A 21966-nucleotide genomic window follows, 5' to 3' on the forward strand; every position below is an offset into this window, starting at 1 on the left:
AGAGGGAATGGGATATAATTAAAAATTATAGATATAAATATACGGGGACAATGCCAGCGATCTCTGATGAGCTGTTCATTAATGGAATAAAGTTCAAGAAAATACGTTTTACTTCAAGCAGCGTAAGTTTATACAGTGAGAAATCAGATGCCGTTTTGGGCAGTTTTGGTACAACTGGGAATTTACTTCAATGTGTTTTTTTTTTGTCTTCTTCTGGATCAACAACGAGGTTGAACTTGGTGGTCTTGCGTCTTTTTTTCAACCTGACAATTACTGTAAGAATAATCATCCAGATCCTGAGAAAAGGAAGTAAAGACGATCCCATCACGTCAGGACCGGCCATCTTGTGTACTGGCGGCCCGTCGGCTCCTGGAGGGCGTGGCCACCAGCTGAATACATGTGGCTGAAGCATGAAAACATTCAGCCGGCAGCTGCACGGACATCATTTGGTGGCCTTTGGCCTTAAAGTGCCAGGCCCAATTGGCTCCCGTTACACACGCATGGAGTTGGCTTTCCAATACATATAAATATTTGGTAACAAATCGACCCAATTTAACCCAATCCGGCTTATTGTAATTATCGGTTACCATGGGTTTCATTGGCTTACGTTGTTATATTATTTCTCAACTTTTCTCTGGTACGTTTACCTGAATTTCCCCCTCCTGTGTGTTTGCTTCTGGTTTGCGTAACGCACCCCTCCTCCGCTGCTTAAATACCTGTTGTGAAACTGAGATTTCATTTAATATTAACGAGCGTTCACCTGATTCTAACTTCCCAAAGTTTACTCCTCAGTTCCTACCCTCCCGCTTAACAGCGATTTGGCGAGTGGCAGCGGCGCCAGAGAACGTGGACCTCAACTTCATTTTCAACAATTCCTGGAGAAGATTCTTGGGGGGGACTCCGATACTTTCTCCTCAGATATTCGAGGGACGATCCGTGATCCAGAATGCTCTGTTTGGTCCTTCTCAGCCAGTTAGCAGGTAAGTAACAGAATATTATAATAGACAAAATCTTAAATATGTCACAGTCGCCATGGAAATGGACATAATGTTATCAGTGTTCATTCCAGCATTGCTCTTTGTACATATAGCCCAATTTATTTTTTTTAAGCCCCATTCCTTCCCTCCCTGGCCCCAAGACCTGGAGAAAGACTGGATCTTATTGGTCTCTATCCAAAAAGAAGGACCGCTGGAGTCTTTTAACGGGCAGAGGCGTAACTAGAAACCACCCTGTTATGAAAATTGCCCCGGGGCCCCCAACTCCAACAGCTGGTCTGTGCCAGCATCGCCCCCAAATAACTTGTCTGTACCTTCTTTGCCCCTTTCCCTCTTTCCAACATACACTCTGGCACACACTAACTCATCACTAACACACACACATACACATTCATTCTAACACACACTCCATCTCACCCCACTCACACACTCATGTTCACACACAAACACCTACACCAGTGCGGTCCAGGTCGGAAGGGCCCTTTCCAAAAAAAATCTGAACCGTTGCGGACCCTCATGCGACCCCTGTAGTTACCCCACTGCAAAAAGGGACCTTCTCTCTCTCTCTCTCTCTCTCTCTCTCTCTCTCTCTCTCTCTCTCTCTCTCTCGCTTACTGTGTTCCGTTCCTCTCCTAGTTTCTATTGCTGCCCCTGTCTCAAAATGTGACCTCGGCAAAGTGGACATTTCTGGTGGAAACTACACCGTGGATGAAAAAACAGACCAGGTGCGCTACACCTGTGCGGAGGGAAAGTACCCCTACCCGGTATCCAGACGCGAGTGCCTACACAATGGGCAATGGACAATGGCAACTTCAAAGGCTGTCTGCCGAGGTAACTTTCTCTCACCATCAGCCGCGTCTCCTACTGTAATCAGAGGTTCTTGGAACCCCCCCGGCCATAAGCGGCACCCATCCAACGAGCCGCCTGCTTCTTTTCCCCTTTAGATATTCGGTGCCCCAGTCCTATGATGTTCGAGAATGGAGAATATTACCCGAGGAAAGCTGCGTACCACATCGGCGACGTTCTGTCCTTTGAATGCTGGGGAGGATTCGAAATAAAGGGACCGGAGAACCGGACGTGCCAGGAGAATGGAAAGTGGAGCGGGAAGACGACGGTGTGCGAAGACTTTGGTGAGGTTACATCAGAGGCTTTATAGAAGGGGAAGGCGATTCACGTTGTGGCGCACACCTAAAAGACCGGGACCATGTCCATATCCCCCGCAAATCACTAGAAAGAGAAGCAAAGCCCAAAATATAATTCCGAAGAAGAAAGAAGAAGCCATCCTCGCAAAAGCAGGGAACATGCCGGTCGTGTGTCCCTCAAAACATCTCTCTTTAAACGCGAGCTAGAATTGCACTCTCACTCGCACTCAATGAGCAAGGAGTCTTTTGTTATGATGTTTTATCTGTTTGTATGGCGTCTCTCGGCACAGGAGGTCACTGCCCCAACCCCGGAATCCCTATCGGCACAACTAAAGTTGGAAGTTCTTACGGAGTTGAAGACAAAGTCATTTACGAGTGCAAGAACGGGCTCGAGATGTTCGGATCGAAAGTGAGAGAATGCCAGGAGAACAAACGATGGTCGGGCGCCGAACCTTCATGCAGAGGTGCGAGAAACGTCTCTATCGCTCACCTGTAGGAAAGTAGGAACGGACTACGGGCTTCCAGGTCAACACAGTGGGGAAGGAGACCCTTTGATTTGGGAACCCGTGATGTTTTTTTACTCCTTGTTTGTCTTAAATCACCAACCCTAAGGTCGATAGACAGATGTAGTGATTACATGGATCCGTATTAAAGCATCTGTCGGCTCATACGTTCCACTATTATCATTATCTATTGATTTATACTATAGCTCCATCATGTTATTCTATATAGATAATCCCCCAAAATGGCGGAGCCTTATCTCTTGGGTTTGTGGACAACTCTTGGGCTCTTTAGTCACCATATCCAGATTTACTATGCGAGGATATAGCTTTAGTCTTGACTTGGTGATGACATCGCGGGAGGTCGTCGGGGTATTAAGGAGGGCAGCATCTATCAGATAGGCGAGAGTATGTAACATGCATATTACATATAATATCGAAGACTAAACCCCGCGCCCTTCTTTGATTGAAGGGGCATCTTCGACTAAGTAGCCCCACGGAGGCAGAGCAGGTTTTAAGTTACAGGAGGCATCTTGGCGATCTCACATGGGGTATTCTCTCTCCCGCAGACTGGTACGTGTTCGACACCCCGGAGGAAGTGGCTGAAATGTTCTCCTCCACTCTGTCGGCGAGCATTGAAGTCGCCGACCCGGATAAGAAAACGACAGGTACGGGAACGTTCTACGGCAGCGCTACGGAATCTGCCGGCGCTATATAAATAAAAGTGATGCAATTCTCTCTTGATCAAGGTAGCTCCTTCTCCACAAACCTCATTCTAAATCACATCCCCTTTTTATGTTTCTCTTTATCGTCCTTAACTTTGTTACTTTGTTTGTTTTATGTATCCTCTCCTGTAAATGTTTCTGGTTATCCCTCTAGGTGACGTCGATCGCAAAGTGCGCATAAAACACGGAGACCCGATGAACATATTTATCATCCTGGATGCCTCAAAGAGCGTTGGACCAAAAAACTTTAATACTGCTAAAGAAAGTAGCATAACATTTATAGAAAAGGTAGGATAAGGTACGATAGCGTCTACTATAAGACATTGGCTTATTAACAGGTATTAAAGATGCGGTTCCACTCAGACTTCAATTGCAATATTTACTATGTTAAGAAAATAAACCTTCATATATTTGCCATTTTATTATTTTCTTTTAAGGGTCGCAGAAAAGCAACACACACGTTTCTTTTTCATATATACATATATATATATTCTTTCTATGGTTATTTGGGTTGAATCATTCCTTGTATAGATGTCTGTTGATCCGGAAGACATAAAATAAACTAAGTTCAAAAGGTAGAATTGTAATAAATAATAACCCGGATTGCTTGTGTTTGCTGTGTTTTGACTTGTCTTGCGTATGTCTATAAATCTATGCTTCCTTCCTGAAGGTTTCCAGCTATGACATAGAACCTCGGTACGCCGTCATCTCCTACGCCTCGGAGGGCATCTCCATTGTGCGTCTCTCGGAAGAGGAAAGCCTGGATCCTGACGCGGTGTCAGAAAGGCTGGAAGAATTCCGTTATTCGAGTAAGAGCTGTGTGGCTTACGTTGGGATAATTCCTAAAACACAGCGTAGTTACCTGTAACCTCCTCCATTTGCCCCGGGCACTAGAGGGGGTTAATATGCTTTACACACACACACACATAAATATATACACACCCTGGGGTAAGTGGTCCAGCGTTGACCAAGGAGAGACGCAACTTCTCGAGTGCACCTGCCCATAGGCCTCCCTATTCATCACAGTAAAGGCGTTATATAGGGGGGAGGAGCCCACATTTGAGGAGGTGGGGCTATCTGTGCTGTGGGAGCGGCAACCTAAAAGACGGTGAGGTACCGGCTTGGACGGTAATGGAACCGGATGGGACGGTGGGCAGAGATGAACTGGAATCGGTTGTTCTACCCACATCCAAAGACTTTCCAGAGATGTAAATATTTGTAGGGTTTAGAAGCTGGAAGTGAGGTATCCAAGGCGTTCAACGGGATTTTTATTTAAAAAAAGCATCCAGATGAAGCGTTTCATGAGCCGGTGGCTCCTCGCTTTTGGAATTTGTTTGGCTGTTTGTGAAGAAGACCGACTTCCAACTCAGCACTAATGGTTTCCGGTCCGTGTCACATCGCCGGTCGTGGAGCCGCCTAACTCATTACTCGCGTGAGGATAGTGGAAATGCATCGTCAGGCGTGTGAGGTTTATTACGTGTGATTTATTTCAGGCCACGAAGATAAGCGAGGAACGAACACGCGGGCGGCTCTGGCTCTGGTCAATGAGATGCTGGTTGCTCAGGAGCTAAAAGACAACCAGAATTTTCTGAAGATTCGAAATGTCATCCTGCTTATGACGGACGGTAATAAAAAGCTTCCAGCGATATTTAATCCCCGTGTCAGCTTTCTATACAACCGGTCACATCGTTATCCTATACTTTGATGCCCCTGAAATAATACTTTTCTACTTAAAGGAGTCAGTCAGGGAGAAGGAGAGGGTGTGTGTGAGTGTATGGTGTTAGAGTAAGTGTGTGAGTACATGGTGTTAGTGTGTGTGAGCATCTGTGTTAGTGTATGGTCTTAAGTGTGAGTGTGTGTGTTAGTGAATGGTCTTAAGTGTGAGTGTGCGTCAGTGTATGGTGTCAGTGGTGAGACTAGGGTTAGTGGTCCCAGGGAGAGGGAGAGAGTGTGTGTGCATAGGTGAATGTATGATATTAGCATGAGTGTGTGTGCGGCTAATTTTATTCCAGAAAGTCCGAGTCTCTACTATCTAAAGCAGTTTGATTATTTACTTGTTTTAATTTTTATTTTAGAGCGCCGTTATTGAAAGCAGCGCATGCCTATGTTTTTACAGACTCCGGGTTCCATCAACCAGTTCTTTCTTTGTAGGAAAATACAATATGGGTGGCGATCCCCGCGTGGAGATGAAGAAGATCCGAGAGCTACTGGACATCGGAAAAAGAGAGAACCCAAGAGAAGACTATTTGGGTACGGAAACCATCCTGGCTACAGACCGGCAATGCTCCATGCGTGCGGTACTGACCAATGCCAACACTGTGTATTATATAGAATGTACCGGCTACCGACCGGCAACGTACCGTATAATACTAACCAATGCCAACACTGTGTATTATATCGAATGTACCGGCTACCGACCGGCAACGTACCGTATAATACTAACCAATGCCAACACTGTGTATTATATCGAATGTACCGGCTACCGACCGGCAACGTACCGTATAATACTAACCAATGCCAACACTGTGTATTATATCGAATGTACCGGCTACCGACCGGCAACGTACCGTATAATACTAACCAATGCCAACACTGTGTATTATATCGAATGTACCGGCAACGTACCGTATAATACTAACCAATGCCAACACTGTGTATTATATCGAATGTACCGGCTACCGACCGGCAACGTACCGTATAATACTAACCAATGCCAACACTGTGTATTATATCGAATGTACCGGCTACCGACCGGCAACGTTCCGTATAATACTAACCAATGCCAACACTGTGTATTATATAGAATGTACCAGCTACTGACCGGCAACGTACTGTATAATACTAACCAATGCCAACACTGAGTATTATATAGAATGTACCGGCTACTGACCGGCAACGTACCGTATAATACTAACCAATGCCAACACTGAGTATTATATAGAATGTACCGGCTACCGACCGGCAACGTACCGTATAATACTAACCAATGCCAACACTGTGTATTATATAGAATGTACCGGCTACCGACCGGCAACGTACCATATAATACTAACCAATGCCAACACTGTGTATTATATCGAATGTACCGGCTACCGACCGGCAACGTACCGTATAATACTAACCAATGCCAACACTGAGTATTATATAGAATGTACCGGCTACTGACCGGCAACGTACCGTATAATACTAACCAATGCCAACACTGAGTATTATATAGAATGTACCGGCTACTGACCGGCAACGTACCGTATAATACTAACCAATGCCAACACTGAGTATTATATAGAATGTACCGGCTACTGACCGGCAACGTACCGTATAATACTAACCAATGCCAACACTGTGTATTATATCGAATGTACCGGCTACCGACCGGCAACGTACTGTATAATACTAACCAATGCCAACACTGAGTATTATATAGAATGTACTGGCTACCGACCGGCAACGTACCGTATAATACTAACCAATGCCAACACTGTGTATTATATAGAATGTACCGGCTACTGACCGGCAACGTACCGTATACTACTAACCAATGCCAACACTGTATTATATTGAATGTACCGGCTACCGACCGGCAACGTACCGTATAATACTAACCAATGCCTTGTGATAACCGGCATTGCACCGTTCAGCGCTAACCAATGTTTTTGCAGCACGTTGTATGTGATCAGTCACACCGGTTACCATACGCTGTATTCGTTTGCAGATGTTTATGTCTTTGGACTGGGCGATGATGTCAGCCTGAACGAGATGAATGATATTGCATCAAAAAAACCCAACGAGGAGCACACGTTCCTCCTGCAGGACATAGTCAGCATGAAGCAAGCCTTCGAAAAAATGATAGGTAGAAGTGGCTCATCGCGCCGAGACCATCCGACCTCCCACCTCCTTCAAGGGACTTCATCATTCCTTTCTTCTGTTTCTCATTCTTTTCTCAATCTGTTCTCTCTTTCTTCTCCATCAGTTTCCATCAACATGTTCTCCCACTTGGTATATACACCACTCTCCTTGTGTGAGCCCTATTAGTGCTAGTTACCCCCCCTTCTGGCTCAGGGGCAAGTAAGTGACCCCATCCAACATCCCCCCCCCTCTCAGTTACTGACATACTCACCTGCACACACTCATGTTAGCACACATATACACTTACACACACATACTAACGCATACTCACACTTCACATTCTAAAACACTCTGACACACTCATGCTAATACACAAACACATTAATGCTCAGTGCTCACACCCACATACACATACATGCTAACACACAAACATACACTCATGCTTGCACGCAATTACACATACTAATTCATGTTCATACACAAACATACACATTCATTCTCACATGCACTTTCATGCTCACACACAGAAGCACTTACACATGCACATTCATGCTCACACACACACTCCTTCTCACACACTTACACATCCATGCTTACACAAACACACTTATACATGCACTCTCACTGTAACATACCCAGTCCCTCGTCCGTTCACCTAACCTGCAGCTTTTATAACCTCATGTTAGGTGCGACTGCTGCTTTCCTGCCTCTCAGGGCCGGTCTAAAATTCTTTGTAAAGAAGACTTTTGGACCGGCGTGGTGCCCCCCCCCCGCCCGCCAGGCCAGCCAGTGCTTGTATCTCCCCTTACACGCTCTGACCCTTCCTCCTTACCCCCTGCCTGGTAAATATACCGAGCTTACACACATTGCAAAGAATGGAAGTCTACGTATATCCACTCACACTCGTCTTGTTTCCCACGCTCTAAGATGAAACAGACGCCATGGACATGTGCGGACTCAACAAAGCCGAATCGGATGATGAAAATGAGAAGTTTCCATGGATCGCTAAAATCACGATTGTTGTGAGTACTGCCGAGAGTTCTTACTGTCACTCATTACAGAGAGAGAGCCCAGAGCACCCGGCACTCACAGAGAGACAGCCATGAGCCACGTTAATTATTCCCTCCCATGAAGTTATCTCTCTCCCGTTGTTAAATTGCTGATTGTTGTTGATAGGCATTGCTGAGTAACCTCTGACAGCTAAATATCGTTTTTACCCTTTGTCTCCCATCCAGCGCCCTGATTCACGAGAGGTTTGCAAAGGATCCATTCTGTCCGAATACTTCATCCTGACGGCGGCTCACTGCTTCCACTTCGACGAAGACGTAGAACATATTAAAGTGGAAATCGGTGGAAGTGAGCGTCTCCTTTCTTCACACGGTGACATGAATACCCCCCGGCACTTCCTAATCTAAAGAAATCACTCACATAACACAAAAGATAATACAGATTTATATCATATTACTTATATTTCACTGTCTGCTGCCGATTGCAGAATGAGCGGCGTTGGTAGAGTACAGAATGTATATTGTTTCCATATAGATTTGCTCCTCTCTTCTTCACCCTTTAATTTGGTACCCAAACTTCTGCTCACTCTGGCTTCTGGCTTCGTTCCTGAACCCTCCTTTCTTCCTTGCCCTCTGTCTTCGTTCCTTATCCCTCATTTCTTCCTTGCCCTCTGTCTTCATTCCTTATCCCTCCTTTCTTCCTTGCCCTCTGTCGTCGGTCCTTAACCCTCCTTTCCTCCTTGCCCTCTGTCGTCGGTCCTTAACCCTCCTTTCTTCCTTGCCCTCTGTCTTCGTTCCTTGACCCTTCTTTCCTCCTTGCTCTCTCTGTCTACCTCCCCTTTCATTGCTGATTTCTTATACATTGCAGGTGGAGACCTGCTGAAAGTAAAAGACTTTTACCGGCACCCCCTTTATAAGCCAGAAGGGAAGAAAGACAAAAACGTCCCAAAATCCTTTGACTATGACGTGGCTCTTCTTGAACTCAAAAATAAAATCAGCTATTCCAGCCGGGTTAGGTAAGATCGCCTTGATACTCAGCAAAAGCACAAAGGAATATGTGTGCACCTGAACGGGCGACTGTCACACCTTATAGAATAACTAAATTCATGTCTCAAAATGATTCGTATATATATACATGTTTAGAAACTGGATATTATATTTGGGAGAACACGAAAACAACCATTTGAGCAACTTGGCCTGGGGGAAACCAATGGCTTTGGATCAGGAGCTAAAGGTCCGTAAGAGCGACTCTATTGGTCGCCGGCAGGGAGCTCCTCTGGCGTTAACCAATGAAAGGGCAGCTGCCTTGTAATCTGGGAAAAAAAGAGCAGTTTTGTGTCTGTGAAGGAGGCTTAAAGGAATGTTTGTCGTTGCAGACCCATCTGTATTCCCTGCACCAAAAGCTCAGCGTGGGCCTTAAGGAAGAAAGATCCGGAGACAAAGTGCGTAGACCACGGTGAGTTGGGGGAGAGGGCGGTGAGATGCAGCGCGGCGGGAAGAGAGAATGGGTTTTAAACCGGTGTGGAGATGGCGTGAGAGGAGATCTTGGTGTCTGCGGGAAGGATGTCTCCTGACAGCAGACAGACAGAGTGAATATGGGAGGATGAAGGATAATATACGGCATAACTAATCATATCTTTCCTTCCTAGAGAAATTACTGTTTTCTGAAGAACTGGTCAAAGCTCTGTTCATTGCACAGGAAGACAAAGACATGGAGCAGAAGGACGTGAGAATAAAGATGGGGAAAAAGGTACTAATGTGTGGAACGCACGCTCCTATCCACACACACACTATATGCCCAAAAGTATTGGGACACCTGACCATTACACCAGCAGGGACTTTGATGACATCACATTCTCAATACATAGACATTACTATGAAGTCGGCCCCCCCTTCTGGAAAGGCTTTCCACAAGATTTTGGGGAGTTTCTGTGGGTATTTTTTCCCATTCCTCCAGTAGAGCGTTTGTGAGGTCAGGCGCTGATGTCGGACGAGACGCCCGGCTCACAATCTCCGTTCCAGTTCATCCCAAAGGTGTTTGATGCTGTTGAGGTCAGGGCTCTGTGCGGCCGGTCAAGTTCTTCCTCCCCAAAGTCCTCCAACCATGTCTTTATGGAGCTTGCTTTGTGGACAGTGCTCTGCTTCCAACTTTGTGGGGAAGACCCTTTTCTATATCAGATGACACAAGCAGGGGCCACAAAGACATGGTTGGAAGAACTTGGCTGGCCCCCTTGGCCCTGTGCACCCTCGCCTTCTCATCCTTTGTGACCTTTTCCTCTTCTCTTTTTTATTCCCCCCCCCACAGAGGGAGGATTGTCTTGCAGCGTCTACGAAAATTCCGGAATTTAAGGATGTGGCGGATATTCGCGATGCCGTCACCGACCAATTCCTCTGCACGGGGGGAACGGAGCCGGTTGTGGATCCCCCAACCTGTAAAGGTAAATCAGCATCTATGGGGCTCCTATACATAGTTTATTAGCAGTATTGCTGAACGTTATTGCATATGCTAGCTGCATGGCCCCCCTTTAAATTTTGGAGTTCTCTGCAGGATCCCCCATTTGCCCCTTTCCACACCTACCAGCTAACTGCCCTGTTCAGACGCCTGTGCACATGCGTGGAAAGGGCTGATTTCAATGAGAACACTTTCCTATCCCCGATTAACTGATCCAAGCAGCCAATCAGTCGCGGAGGAGAAGGGCCGCTGGTGCCGCAGAGCAGCCTCGTCTGTGTCCGGAAAGTGCTTTCTTTCTACCTTTTGGAAGAATTGATATTAAAGTGCTCATAAAGTAGTTTAATACGCATTATTGTAACCAGTATTGTATCTCTCTTCCTTGTGGGAGGCATTAGAGCAAACGAGGAGAAATGTCAGAATCTAAAACTACAGGGTCGGAGGCGGGAATGTAATATAGGTTTTACTTTACTGAGATGGTAGTAGATAAATGGAACAGCCTCCCAGCAGAAGCGGTAGAGGCTTGGGATCGACATATGGCTCCTGAATCTAAGGCACAATCTGGAACCTGATTGGCATAACGGGTCTGATGTGGCGGCAGATTCTATGTTTCTGCACATTTTTCATGGGATTAGCCCAATATCACACGCTTTCCGCCGATTATTTAGCCCTTTGCAGTTTTTTTTAACACGTTCCTTGGGTTGGGTTTTGTACAGGAGACTCTGGAGGACCCCTGATGGTTGAATATAAGAATCGATATATTCAGGTACGTATAATTCTTATTTTTTTTATGTCCCCTTACAAAACCCACAGCGTTGGACGCGCCGGTGGCGGGGGAGGGGTCTGCCATGGTGTGAAACGCGCCGGTCGAGGAATCACCGTCGTCTCTTCTCTCTCGTTAGGTGGGAATAATTAGCTGGGGCACAGTGAACCACTGTGATAAATTTACGAGGCTGAAAACACCGGTTCCAGAGAACTCTCGGGACTTTCACGTCAGTCTTTTCTACGCGTTGCCCTGGATAAAGGAGATAGCCAAAGACGAACTCGTCTACCTTCCCGACTGAACCTCCCCGGATCGCCAAACTGCTTGGGGGCAACGGGGACGACTCGGCCGTCCCAGTCCTACAGACTGAGGGGTAACACAGAAAGATCTCCCATCCCCCACACAGTATTTCTCTACGATGAAACCCTCGTCACCGGCGGCCGGATTCCATTCAGCGTATAAATGTTCTCGCAGACTCCTGGATCTCCTTGTGAGGCTGGATGACGAGGACTTCTACACCGGCTACCGGGTGACATTTTCATTGCCACAAGGTAACTCACCGCATCTCCACAGCACTAAGAGATCAAATGTGAGCTTTTTAAATCATTTTAATGCAATTTATTGGAAACAGCGTACATCAATAAACTGAATTAATTCATTCTGCGTTTGGTACTTTTATTCGGCTCATCATTTCTTTCTTCAGGCATCTGATGTTCTGTTATTTTCAATACTAGAACCACCCCCTAGAAGTGCCCTGTTTACCTCTTTTCTGAGCCAGTATGGGATCCGGGCCGGGGCCTCGGCTTCTGCCCCAGAGACTAACTCAGGTGTGCATGAAGGGGTACCTACCCTCCAGGTGTCCACCCCGTGGGATAATGAGGTGACGTTTGATTTGAAGTTTGCCGGTTCTGGTGGTCACACGTCAGGTATTACCTGTTATTCTGTTGGTAAGAGTGAAGTCCTGCTTTCCGGGTTGTCTGGGTTGGTTTCTGTTTTCTCTGGGCAGGTAAGCCATTCGGTGGCCATTCCTACCCCTACACCCACATTCTGCCTCCCCAACGCACTTCCCCTGCTTTCTATCCAGTTGTCCTCCCATTAAAGGCCTTTTGAAGCTGGCAGCACTCCTATGCACACATAGTCCCTACAAAATAAAGTATGGCAACACCCTAAGGCAGTGTCTACCTTCTCTATACCTGCACCTATCATCAGACACAAGACAGCCATTAGCACCTTGTGATGACATACAAGACTGGCTGAGAGTCATGGGAAATATAGTCTCAACAGCTGCAATGTTAAGTAACCCTTAATACACGTTCAAAATAAACTACCTTGTGTCTGCAGCATGCAAACTGTGTCTCAGTTTGATAGATAGATAGATAGATAGATAGATAGATAGATAGATAGATAGATAGATAGATAGATAGATAGATAGATAGATAGATAGATAGATAGATACTCCCGCTACTCCAGGGTATAATAGTGTCTTTGTTTTACCTTCATCCCTTGTAAAAATATGTTCTTCTGTGTCCATTGTTTTTATGTTGCTGCAGGTAAATAGGGAATGATAATTGTCCCCTTCCACCTTTTAATTATAAATAATAACTCTTTCACACTTTTCCTATCAATGATAGTTAATTAAGATGTAATATTATGCAACAAGTGAAAAAGAAACATAGTAATTAAGGTGCAGTTACCAAATGTGTCCACTTGATGTCCCCGTAGAGTAATGCGTTTCTAAAAGGTAAAACACGGGTCCTCTAGTGACATCTCCCGGTCATTGTGTGTAACTGCATGTGTGATTTTATAAAGTAACAATGCACTAAAATAAAATACAATTTCACTTTCAACAATCTGGTGGTGAATAAAGTTTTTAGTGAGAAAGGTGGGTTATGATGTAACATGCATATGATGTCTGAGGCCAACCGGGGGAGACGGGAATGTCACGTTACCTCCCCAATACTGCACTTATGTCAATTGTTGGTCTTGTGACTTCCATGCTGTTTAGAGGTCGCCCTATTATGCAGCCTAATAGGGTGGGTGAGACTAGCAAGCTCACGGGGTAACTATATAATCCTGCAATTACGCTAATTCCCCTAGAACCACACTCTGGGTCTTCCTAATCGTCCCACCGCCCGGCTGGCCCAGTCCTGGACGTGTTGTAGCATGCTGGGCGACTACGGACACCATTAGGAGAACCTGGGGCGAAATGCCTTAATGGTGTTCGCTCCCAGGCAGTCGCTTGCTAGATTCTTTTTCTAACCTTAACTCGTCCCAAGGCGATACGGCCACATTTTAGAAAGTTCACTACAAGCCAATGGTTCAGAGATAGATGTGTGCCTGCGCAACCGGGCTGGACACCAAACTTGGTAAAGATGATGAATGATTGGCTAACTGACGTCTAATGGATTGCAAGCTTTCAAGGCTATCTGGGTCTCTCCTTCAGGCATTTAATACGAAGAACGTGTCTGATGAGACCTAGATGGTCTCTATAGATCTCTATGCCTCTACCGGGAACCGCTGGAGCAGCACCGGGGACGGGCACCTCTATACCTCTACCGGGAACTGCTGGAGCAGCACCGGGGACGGGCGCGCATGTCTATCCAACGGCCACCTAATGTTATTAAGGCGGACCCCAGTGGGTGACGATGACGAGTTACATTTTCCTTGTGTCTGCAGCATGCAAACTGTGTCTCAGTTAATAGATAGATAGATAGATACTCCTTCTACTCCAGGGTATAATAGTGTCTTTGTTTTACCTTCATCCCTTGTAAAAATATGTTCTTCTGTGTCCATTGTTTTAATGTTGCTGCAGGTAAATAGGGAATGATAATTGTCCCCTTCCACCTTTTAATTATAAATAATAACTCTTTCACACTTTTCCTATCAATGATAGTTAATTAAGATGTAATATTATGCAACAAGTGAAAAAGAAACATAGTAATTAAGGTGCAGTTACCAAATGTGTCCACTTGATGTCCCCGTAGAGTAATGCGTTTCTAAAAGGTAAAACACGTGTCCTCTAGTGACATCTCCTGGTCATTGTGTGTAACTGCATGTGTGATTTTATAAAGTAACAATGCACTAAAATAAAATACAATTTCACTTTCAACAATCTGGTGGTGAATAAAGTTTTTAGTGAGAAAGGTGGGTTATGATGTAACATGCATATGATGTCTGAGGCCAACCGGGGGAGACGGGAATGTCACGTTACCTCCCCAATACTGCACTTATGTCAATTGTTGGTCTTGTGACTTCCATAAAAACTCATTCTGTCGCTTTATCTCTTTATATAACCTGTGGCACCGGTACGGCCACAGGTTATATAAAGAGATAAAGCGACAGAATGAGTTTTTATTTCCCAGTAAGCGTTATTTTGGGGGATAATTGTTGCTGTCTGTTGTGACGCCGCCGACTCAGCGCTGCTCCCAGCCCAATACTAAAGGCGGCATTTCTAACGACTTAAGAATACACGGAAAAGCAGGGTGGATCGAGGTCAGACGGGCCCTGTGACTAAACTGTTCATATATACACACACATACACATATACATACATACATACATACACATACATACATACACATATACATACACACACACACATATACATACACATACACACAAACACATACACACGTAAAATACACACACATACACATACACACATGTAAAAATACACACACATAAACATACACACATACATACACACTTACATACACAAATACACGCATACATACACATGCATACACACGTAAACATACACATACATACATACACATATACACATACACACATAAACATACACACATACATACACATACAAACATACAAACACATATACACATGTAAACACACACACATACATGCACACACTGGGTGCAGCGAGGAATAAGAAACGATTGCGTGACGATTAATGGCCCCGGGATCACGGGAACACGGCAGAGCGAGAACATTAAATATTATATGTAAAGTTATAATATACATTGTAAAATATCATATAAAAGGGGCTCTAAAAGTTACACGGCTGGCCTGCTGGACCCTGCCGCCGTATTAGGGTAAATTTTTGGTATTATGGTAATTTTTGGTATAATTTGGTGTTATTTTGGTAATTTCATGAGCTGTAATTGTATTTTATTATTTAGCGGCCCATATTTTATTCCAGGAAATGTCATTTATTTGATACTTAGGATTCCTCTTAAACTCTTTACCCACCCGGGCGTTTTTGTTCTCATTCTCACAGGTTTGTGGGTGGATGAATGGGGAGTGGCTGAGTGAGAGTAAGAGCTGGAGCTCGTGAATGTCGAGTCCCGGAATGCTGAGTACTTCTGCTCACTTCAGAAAGTGTCACACCTGGACAGGTGAGCCGGGCCGGCAGGACTGAGCTGAGGGTGAGCCGTCTCTTTGGGGCCTCCTATCATTATCTGTCTCTTCCTCGCGGATCTCTCCATTTATTTCTCCCCGAAGCATCCGTCGGGCGAACGTGTCCTCTCTTGTCTGTTTGCCAATCCCGCCACCTTCTTTTTTTTCAAAGTTCATCTCTTGAACCCAGTATATAATCTGTTCTCAATCGTTTATTCTTTTTCCTTAGGGTTAACCCTTTCATTTCACGCCGTTTGCCCCCCCCACACACCTTTCTTGTTGAGTTAATTATTACCTGCGAATTATTTGATCCCCACCCTCAGCGTCCAACAAGTCTAAGGTAGGTGAAGGCCCCGGTACGGCCACAGGTTATATAAAGAGATAAAGCGACAGAATGAGTTTTTATTTCCCAGTAAGCGTTATTTTGGGGGCATTTAGTGCCGGAATGGGGTCCCTGTAACGCTTCGTGTCTCAGGGGATCGGCTGAGAGGTTGCCAGATCCTTACGTTGTTTCTGAAAAAAGATTTACCCCGCCCAGTGGCAAAAAGCAGGAGAATAAATAACCACAGAATCCCCCCAAAAATATAAAACCTTTACTTGTTGATGGTCTGGAGATATGTGTGTGTGTATGTGTGTGTGTGTGTATGTGTGTGTGTGTGTATGCATGCGCAGCGTTACACTTTCACAACCCGTCGAGTTACTGTTTCTTCTCAATTCGTAGATAATTATTAACACTATTACACTGTTCTGTTTGTTGTGACCGTGCCACACATATACACATATATAAACACACACACACACACATACATACACGTACATATACACATATATAAACATATACACACACACACACACACATACATACACGTACATATACACATATATAAACACACACACACACACACATACATATACACATATATAACCACATACACACACACATATATATATATACACACACACACACACACACACACACACATACAGAAACGTACATATACACATATATAAACATATACACACACGTACATACACACATATATAACCACATACACACACACATATATATATACACACACACGTACATATACACATATATAACCACATACACACACACATATATATATACACACACACGTACATACACACACACATACACACAGATACACATATGTGAACACACACACACACATACATACACACACATACATACACACACACACACATACACACACTTGTAAAACATTGTATAAAAGGGGCTCAAACAGTAACACGACTGGCCAGCTGGACCACGCAGCCATATTATGGTAATTTTGGGTAGAATTTGGTGTTATTGTGGTAATTTTCTGCACTGTAATTTTATTTTTTTAGCGGCACATATATCTTATTAGAGGACATAAAGCCCGATCTATTTTATCCGTAGAAATCTTTACCAGCCCGGGCGTTTTTTGAATGCTCACATTTGTTTCTGAGTGGATGAATGGGGAGCGGAAGAATGAATGCCGAGTGCCGGAATGCTGAATACTTCTGGTTGCTTTAGATCGCATCACACCTGGGCACGTGAGCCGCGCCGGCAGGACTGAGCCAATAACACCATGGTGAGCACTCTCTTTTATAAAACTTCCTATCAATATCTTTCTTTTCTCCTCTCATTCACCCCCAATTTATTTTCTGCCATGACCGTTGAGGCCGACAGCATCCACACGGTCTTCTTAGCGATCCATTCCGGACGGGAGGGACGGAAAGTTCCAGATCTCCTCCCTCCCTGATCCTGGTTGAAAAGGGAGTAAGAAAAGTGCCACCTCTATACCCACTTCATACCAACATATAAACACGGCCAATGAATGAGAGCGGCACAAAGCATTCCTGCGCGGTTACATCCCCCTAACTCATTGGTCCAGGGCAGCCCATTCTTTCTTCCTAGATTTTCTTTCCTCCCTTATATCAATTAACCCTTTCATTTCACTCCATATCCTTCTCTGGTTTTCTAATGTTTTTTTTTATTATTATTATTATTTTTAAGTTAATTACCCTGAGATTATTTTATATATATTTTTTAAACTCTCTCGTAGCATCCAACACAATATTTCCAGCTAAAACTGGTGAAAATCCTTTCCCAGGTAAGCGACCTCACCTGTCTGAAATATTGTCTTTATATATATGGCCGTGTCTCATAAACAGATAATAATTTAAGATAATAAAATGATTATTAATATTTTTTTTTTTTTTTAGTAAATGTTTATTTTTCTCAGTCCGTCGTTGTTATAGCAACGGGGGTCCCTTCGATGTTGAGCTTCTCAGCAGCCGGACCCCTGACATTTAAGAAATGCGATCAATGGAGTCCGACAGAATAAACATATTTGTTTTCATTTTCTGTTCAGTTTTTTTCTTGCAGAATCCTCCTCGGTCTCCTCCTCGTGAATGTCTTTGTTATTATCTACTGGAAGTTATTAATGTGAGTACCTGCTAACCACGACAGCTGCACCCGCTGTTAACAACACAAAATGTGCGTCAAACCGCTCTACACGCTTAATAAAGCTGAATAAAGTCGCTTGTACGGACCTTTAACTCTTGCAGCGGGGAGGCCGTGGTCTCCCCAGGCCAAGTTGCGCCGTCAGGAGTTAAAGGGCCGTGCGAGTGAGTTTATTGGTGGCCAGCAGGGGCCGCCTCTGGCATCAGGAAGCCGGTGATGGTGACGGAGGGAGTCCCGGCTGGCAGTAGATGGAGGAGATGTCCCTGCTGCTGCAAAAAAAAATGTGAGACGTACAGTTACGTCATCCATAGGGTAAGGAAGGGGTTAAACTGTGGGGCCAACACCTGAGGATGGAAGGGAGAAACCCGGGCAAGTCTCAAGCATGTTTGTTATAATGGAGCGCCCCTAAAATGCCACCCCCTTTAATGGGGGGAGGTGACAAGAGGCAGAGAGGGGTGGGGTCATCACAGGAAGTGGGTGGAGCTGGAGCCCTTGGCTGATTGGGGGAGATCAGAGGATGATCCATTTTTGGTCCAGTGGGGCCTGAAAACTGGGGACACTGGGACTGCTGGGATGTATGGAATGTGTGGAATGTATGGAATGTGTGGAATGTATGGCTATTGCCGTGTAGGTCACAGGGAACCCCCACCTTCTGCGGAGAAGATAATGTAACCTCATGAAACTTCCTTGTTTTTGCTTTATTACCGTAGCTGCTTCCCCGCGGTGCCCTCCGTGACCTCCTGGGGGGCACCCATCGTGTGGGAGGGGGCATTTAACCCCGAAGAGGACTACCGCCTACACCATGGGAGAGGGACGGTGGTGGGACTTTCTGTGTTCGCTATTGGAAAGTGAGTATGTACCCATTCTCCGGGTCTGCGTCTCTCGTCCTCGCGGGTAGCGTATTCACTAAAACTCGAATTCCCGGGGGAGATTATTCCTCCAGGTGTCCCTGCGCATGGAGAAGCCCCCTGTCCTGTGATGGTAAAAGTTCCCCTGACATTCTGACCCGCTTCTGTTTCTTTGCAGATATCTGCCGAGGTATCTCCTTCCCTTCCTGCTCTCCGCCGACCGACACTTCATGCCCGGACTACCCTGCGTGGTGTACGTTGTAACCGATCGCCCGTCCGCCGTGCCCGCTCTCCGCCTGCGCCCCGGACTGACCCTCACAGTCTTGAGAGCCCCCTCCAGGAAGCGTTGGCAGGACATCTCCATGATGCGCATGAAGGACCTGCAGGACCTGGTTTTCCCGCTCGCTAAAGATCAGGTGGACTACATGTTCTGCATGGACGTGGATCAGGTGAGCGCGGTAAAGAGTACAGGGAAGAGACGGGAATATGGGGAGGAATTACAATGAGTTACGGAGAAATAGGAGATGGAGACATCAGGTCCATCTCTTCCTTTGTCTTCCATTTATTTGTCAGTCTCGTCCCTGTAGCCAAGACCCCTGGATATATTCTCGTCCCCCCCCCCAGATCTCTCACCTCCGTGAACCTTCTTCATTGTTTTTCTCCTACGTTTCTCGGCAGATCTTTACGTCGCGTTACGGTGCTGAGACCCTGGGAGACCTTGTAGCCCAGCTCCACTCCGGCTTTTACCTGAACGGAAGAGACAGTTACCCCTTCGAGCAAGACCCTAGATCTGCAGCTTTCCTGCCCCACGAGAAGAGCCATTATTACTACCACGCTGCCACGTTCGGCGGGACCGTCCCCCATCTGGTGAACCTCACGTCGTCCTGCTTGAGGGGCATCTTGGAGGACCGTGACAGGCACCTGGAGGCCTTGTGGCACGATGAAAGCCACCTCAACAGGTACCTGGCCTTGGAACGCTTGCCATCAAAGATTCTGTCGCCGGAGTACTGCTGGGATGGGCGACTGTGGCTGAAATACCATAAACTGCGTTGGGCAAAGAAGGATTACGAGAACACGAGAAGCCAATGAGATCCGAACACAATGTCGCTGCCGGGCGTCTTCTCCAACCTGGGATGGTCAGAAGGGCCTGGACTGGCTGTTGAGGACAGCGGGCAAATGCATCGGGGTGGCAGCGCCCAACGCCACGTCCCAACCCGCCCGGTCGTCCAACACGCGTTGGCGGCAGAAGCATAACATGTGACGGGTACCTGCGATTTACCGGCCATAAAGTTCTGTTTCCACTGCCGGTCCGGACCTGGACCTAGAAGACTATAAGTGCCTTCATCGGGTAACATATTAACCCCGTCACGTGTGTTACGTGCTTATAAAGACCTGATCTCGCTGCGTGTGGGGACACAAACCGGAATGAGCTATGAGCTTCTGGATGCTACAAACAAGGAGAAAATAAACCATTGCCACGGAAACAGAGCGACAAAAATAGACAAAAAAAGACAGAACTTGTACTTTTATTTCTCATAAATATTTTACTTATACAACAGAGAGCATTATGGGTAAGACAGTAACATCTATCAGGCTCGGGATCTGATTTCCGTTCCGTTTGAGTTCTCTGCGAGGCGTAACGCCGGGTTTTATCTTAACCGACATCCTTGGTTAGCGTGATTGTGGATATTCAGGTTTCGGGGCTGCGACGCGTCTATCGAAATCTAATGAATCCGGACGATTTCACTGCAGGTGTTTTTGATTTCGTGCATGCGGGTGTCGGGAAGCAGATGGTGATTATTGGTTAAAGCAGCTTAAAATACACACGGGACGCCCGGAATTCGTTAATAACCCCCCCCCCCCAGACACTGTATAGCAGATAACGAGCACTCTCACTTTAAATACACTCGCCGGGGCTTTACCCTCCGACAGAGAGAAGGTTATCCAGCGAAGCGATAGTTGGGGTGAAGTTCGGCCTTCACGTCACACACCAGGCTCAGCAGTCTCCTCAAAACGGCCTCCTTGTTTTTGCCGTGACAGCTCTGCACCGTGTGTAACGTCTGGCGGGTTCTGGCCTCGATTTCGGAGGACAGATCCCCCTGAGTGCCCAGCGCCTGTAACAGAGGACGGTGTAAATACCGGCCCACCTATCATACGTCAGGACCCTGCATTCGCTAATAGGACTGTATTAGAAAGTACGTAGAGGGAGCACAGAAATGACCCATCTTAATGATGACTCTAGGCACAGTAGCTCTGCCAGTTTGAGTGACCCTGTAGCTCCCAAGCTGCCCCTCCACGCCAGGGCCGGGGTAGAAGCTGGGAGGTAGGTAGAAAGGGTTAACCGCCGGCTCCCCCGTGTCACGCTTTCATGTCTCCGCCAAAGCGCATAATTAGTGCTAACAAGTGGCAGCCTGTACTTTGCTGCTGCAACAGCGGCCCTTCCCAGGCAGGGAGGAGTGGAGATACCATTAAAAGCAGATAATGGGGCGAATGTTCCTCCCCACACCTGCTACCTGCAGTGACTGGACCCTCACGCCTCACGCCTCACGCCTCACGCCTCACGCCTCATGCCTCATGCCTCACGCCTCATGCCTCATGCCTCACCCTCACCCTCAATACTCGAAAAGCAGGTGTCTCCAGTCACCTGTGATGAATTGCGACCTAGTGTCCTACACATGCTTAGCTTCGGGGCAGGAACTGGAAACGCCTTCCAGCTTCAGATGCGTAAAGTGACCCCAATTCCAAGTTCCAAAGGAATTCAGAATCCCCTCTATGCATTAATCCCCCCCACCCCAATTTGCGCATGCATGGGAGCCTACCGGCTCTAGCCCCCGCAGTCCTAGGGGGTCTCACACAACCTCC

The 21966-nt window shown here is 46.2% G+C and overlaps 3 protein-coding genes and 1 long non-coding RNA gene across 4 annotated transcripts in view; 3 read left to right on the forward strand and 1 right to left on the reverse strand.

The window, feature by feature from the left end:
• Positions 1 to 931: 931 nt before the first annotated feature.
• LOC128503795 (complement factor B-like) lies at positions 932 to 12085 on the forward strand. The gene is made up of 18 exons (XM_053473988.1): positions 932 to 980; positions 1632 to 1826; positions 1940 to 2125; positions 2428 to 2601; positions 3207 to 3305; positions 3517 to 3650; positions 4033 to 4171; positions 4856 to 4987; positions 5514 to 5612; positions 7075 to 7212; positions 8136 to 8230; positions 8444 to 8564; positions 9084 to 9231; positions 9592 to 9671; positions 9865 to 9965; positions 10521 to 10653; positions 11381 to 11430; positions 11567 to 12085. Exons 1-18 carry the CDS (start codon positions 947 to 949, stop codon positions 11726 to 11728), a joined length of 2220 nt encoding a protein of 739 aa, XP_053329963.1. The 5' UTR covers positions 932 to 946; the 3' UTR covers positions 11729 to 12085.
• A 3999-nt stretch (positions 12086 to 16084) lies between these two features.
• LOC128503801 (uncharacterized) lies at positions 16085 to 17932 on the forward strand. The gene is made up of 3 exons (XR_008355302.1): positions 16085 to 16123; positions 17207 to 17381; positions 17856 to 17932. It is a non-coding gene; the product is annotated as an uncharacterized LOC128503801 (long non-coding RNA).
• Positions 17933 to 18068: 136 nt separating this feature from the next.
• On the forward strand, positions 18069 to 20621 carry LOC128503901 (N-acetyllactosaminide alpha-1,3-galactosyltransferase-like). Its single transcript, XM_053474095.1, has 5 exons — positions 18069 to 18083; positions 18165 to 18238; positions 18967 to 19104; positions 19283 to 19553; positions 19783 to 20621. Exons 1-5 carry the CDS (start codon positions 18069 to 18071, stop codon positions 20191 to 20193), a joined length of 909 nt encoding a protein of 302 aa, XP_053330070.1. The 3' UTR covers positions 20194 to 20621.
• A 238-nt stretch (positions 20622 to 20859) lies between these two features.
• ATP6V1G2 (ATPase H+ transporting V1 subunit G2) overlaps positions 20860 to 21966 on the reverse strand; it is a 3592-nt gene continuing 2485 nt past the window's right edge. The window contains exon 3 of the mRNA XM_053473993.1: positions 20860 to 21218. Within this exon, the coding sequence (XP_053329968.1) occupies positions 21045 to 21218 (174 nt within the window). The 3' untranslated portion in view covers positions 20860 to 21044. The remainder of the gene's footprint in view (positions 21219 to 21966) is intronic.

The sequence above is a fragment of the Spea bombifrons genome, chromosome 8 (genome assembly GCF_027358695.1).
Source record: "Spea bombifrons isolate aSpeBom1 chromosome 8, aSpeBom1.2.pri, whole genome shotgun sequence".
Taxonomy (NCBI): Eukaryota; Metazoa; Chordata; class Amphibia; order Anura; family Pelobatidae; genus Spea; species Spea bombifrons.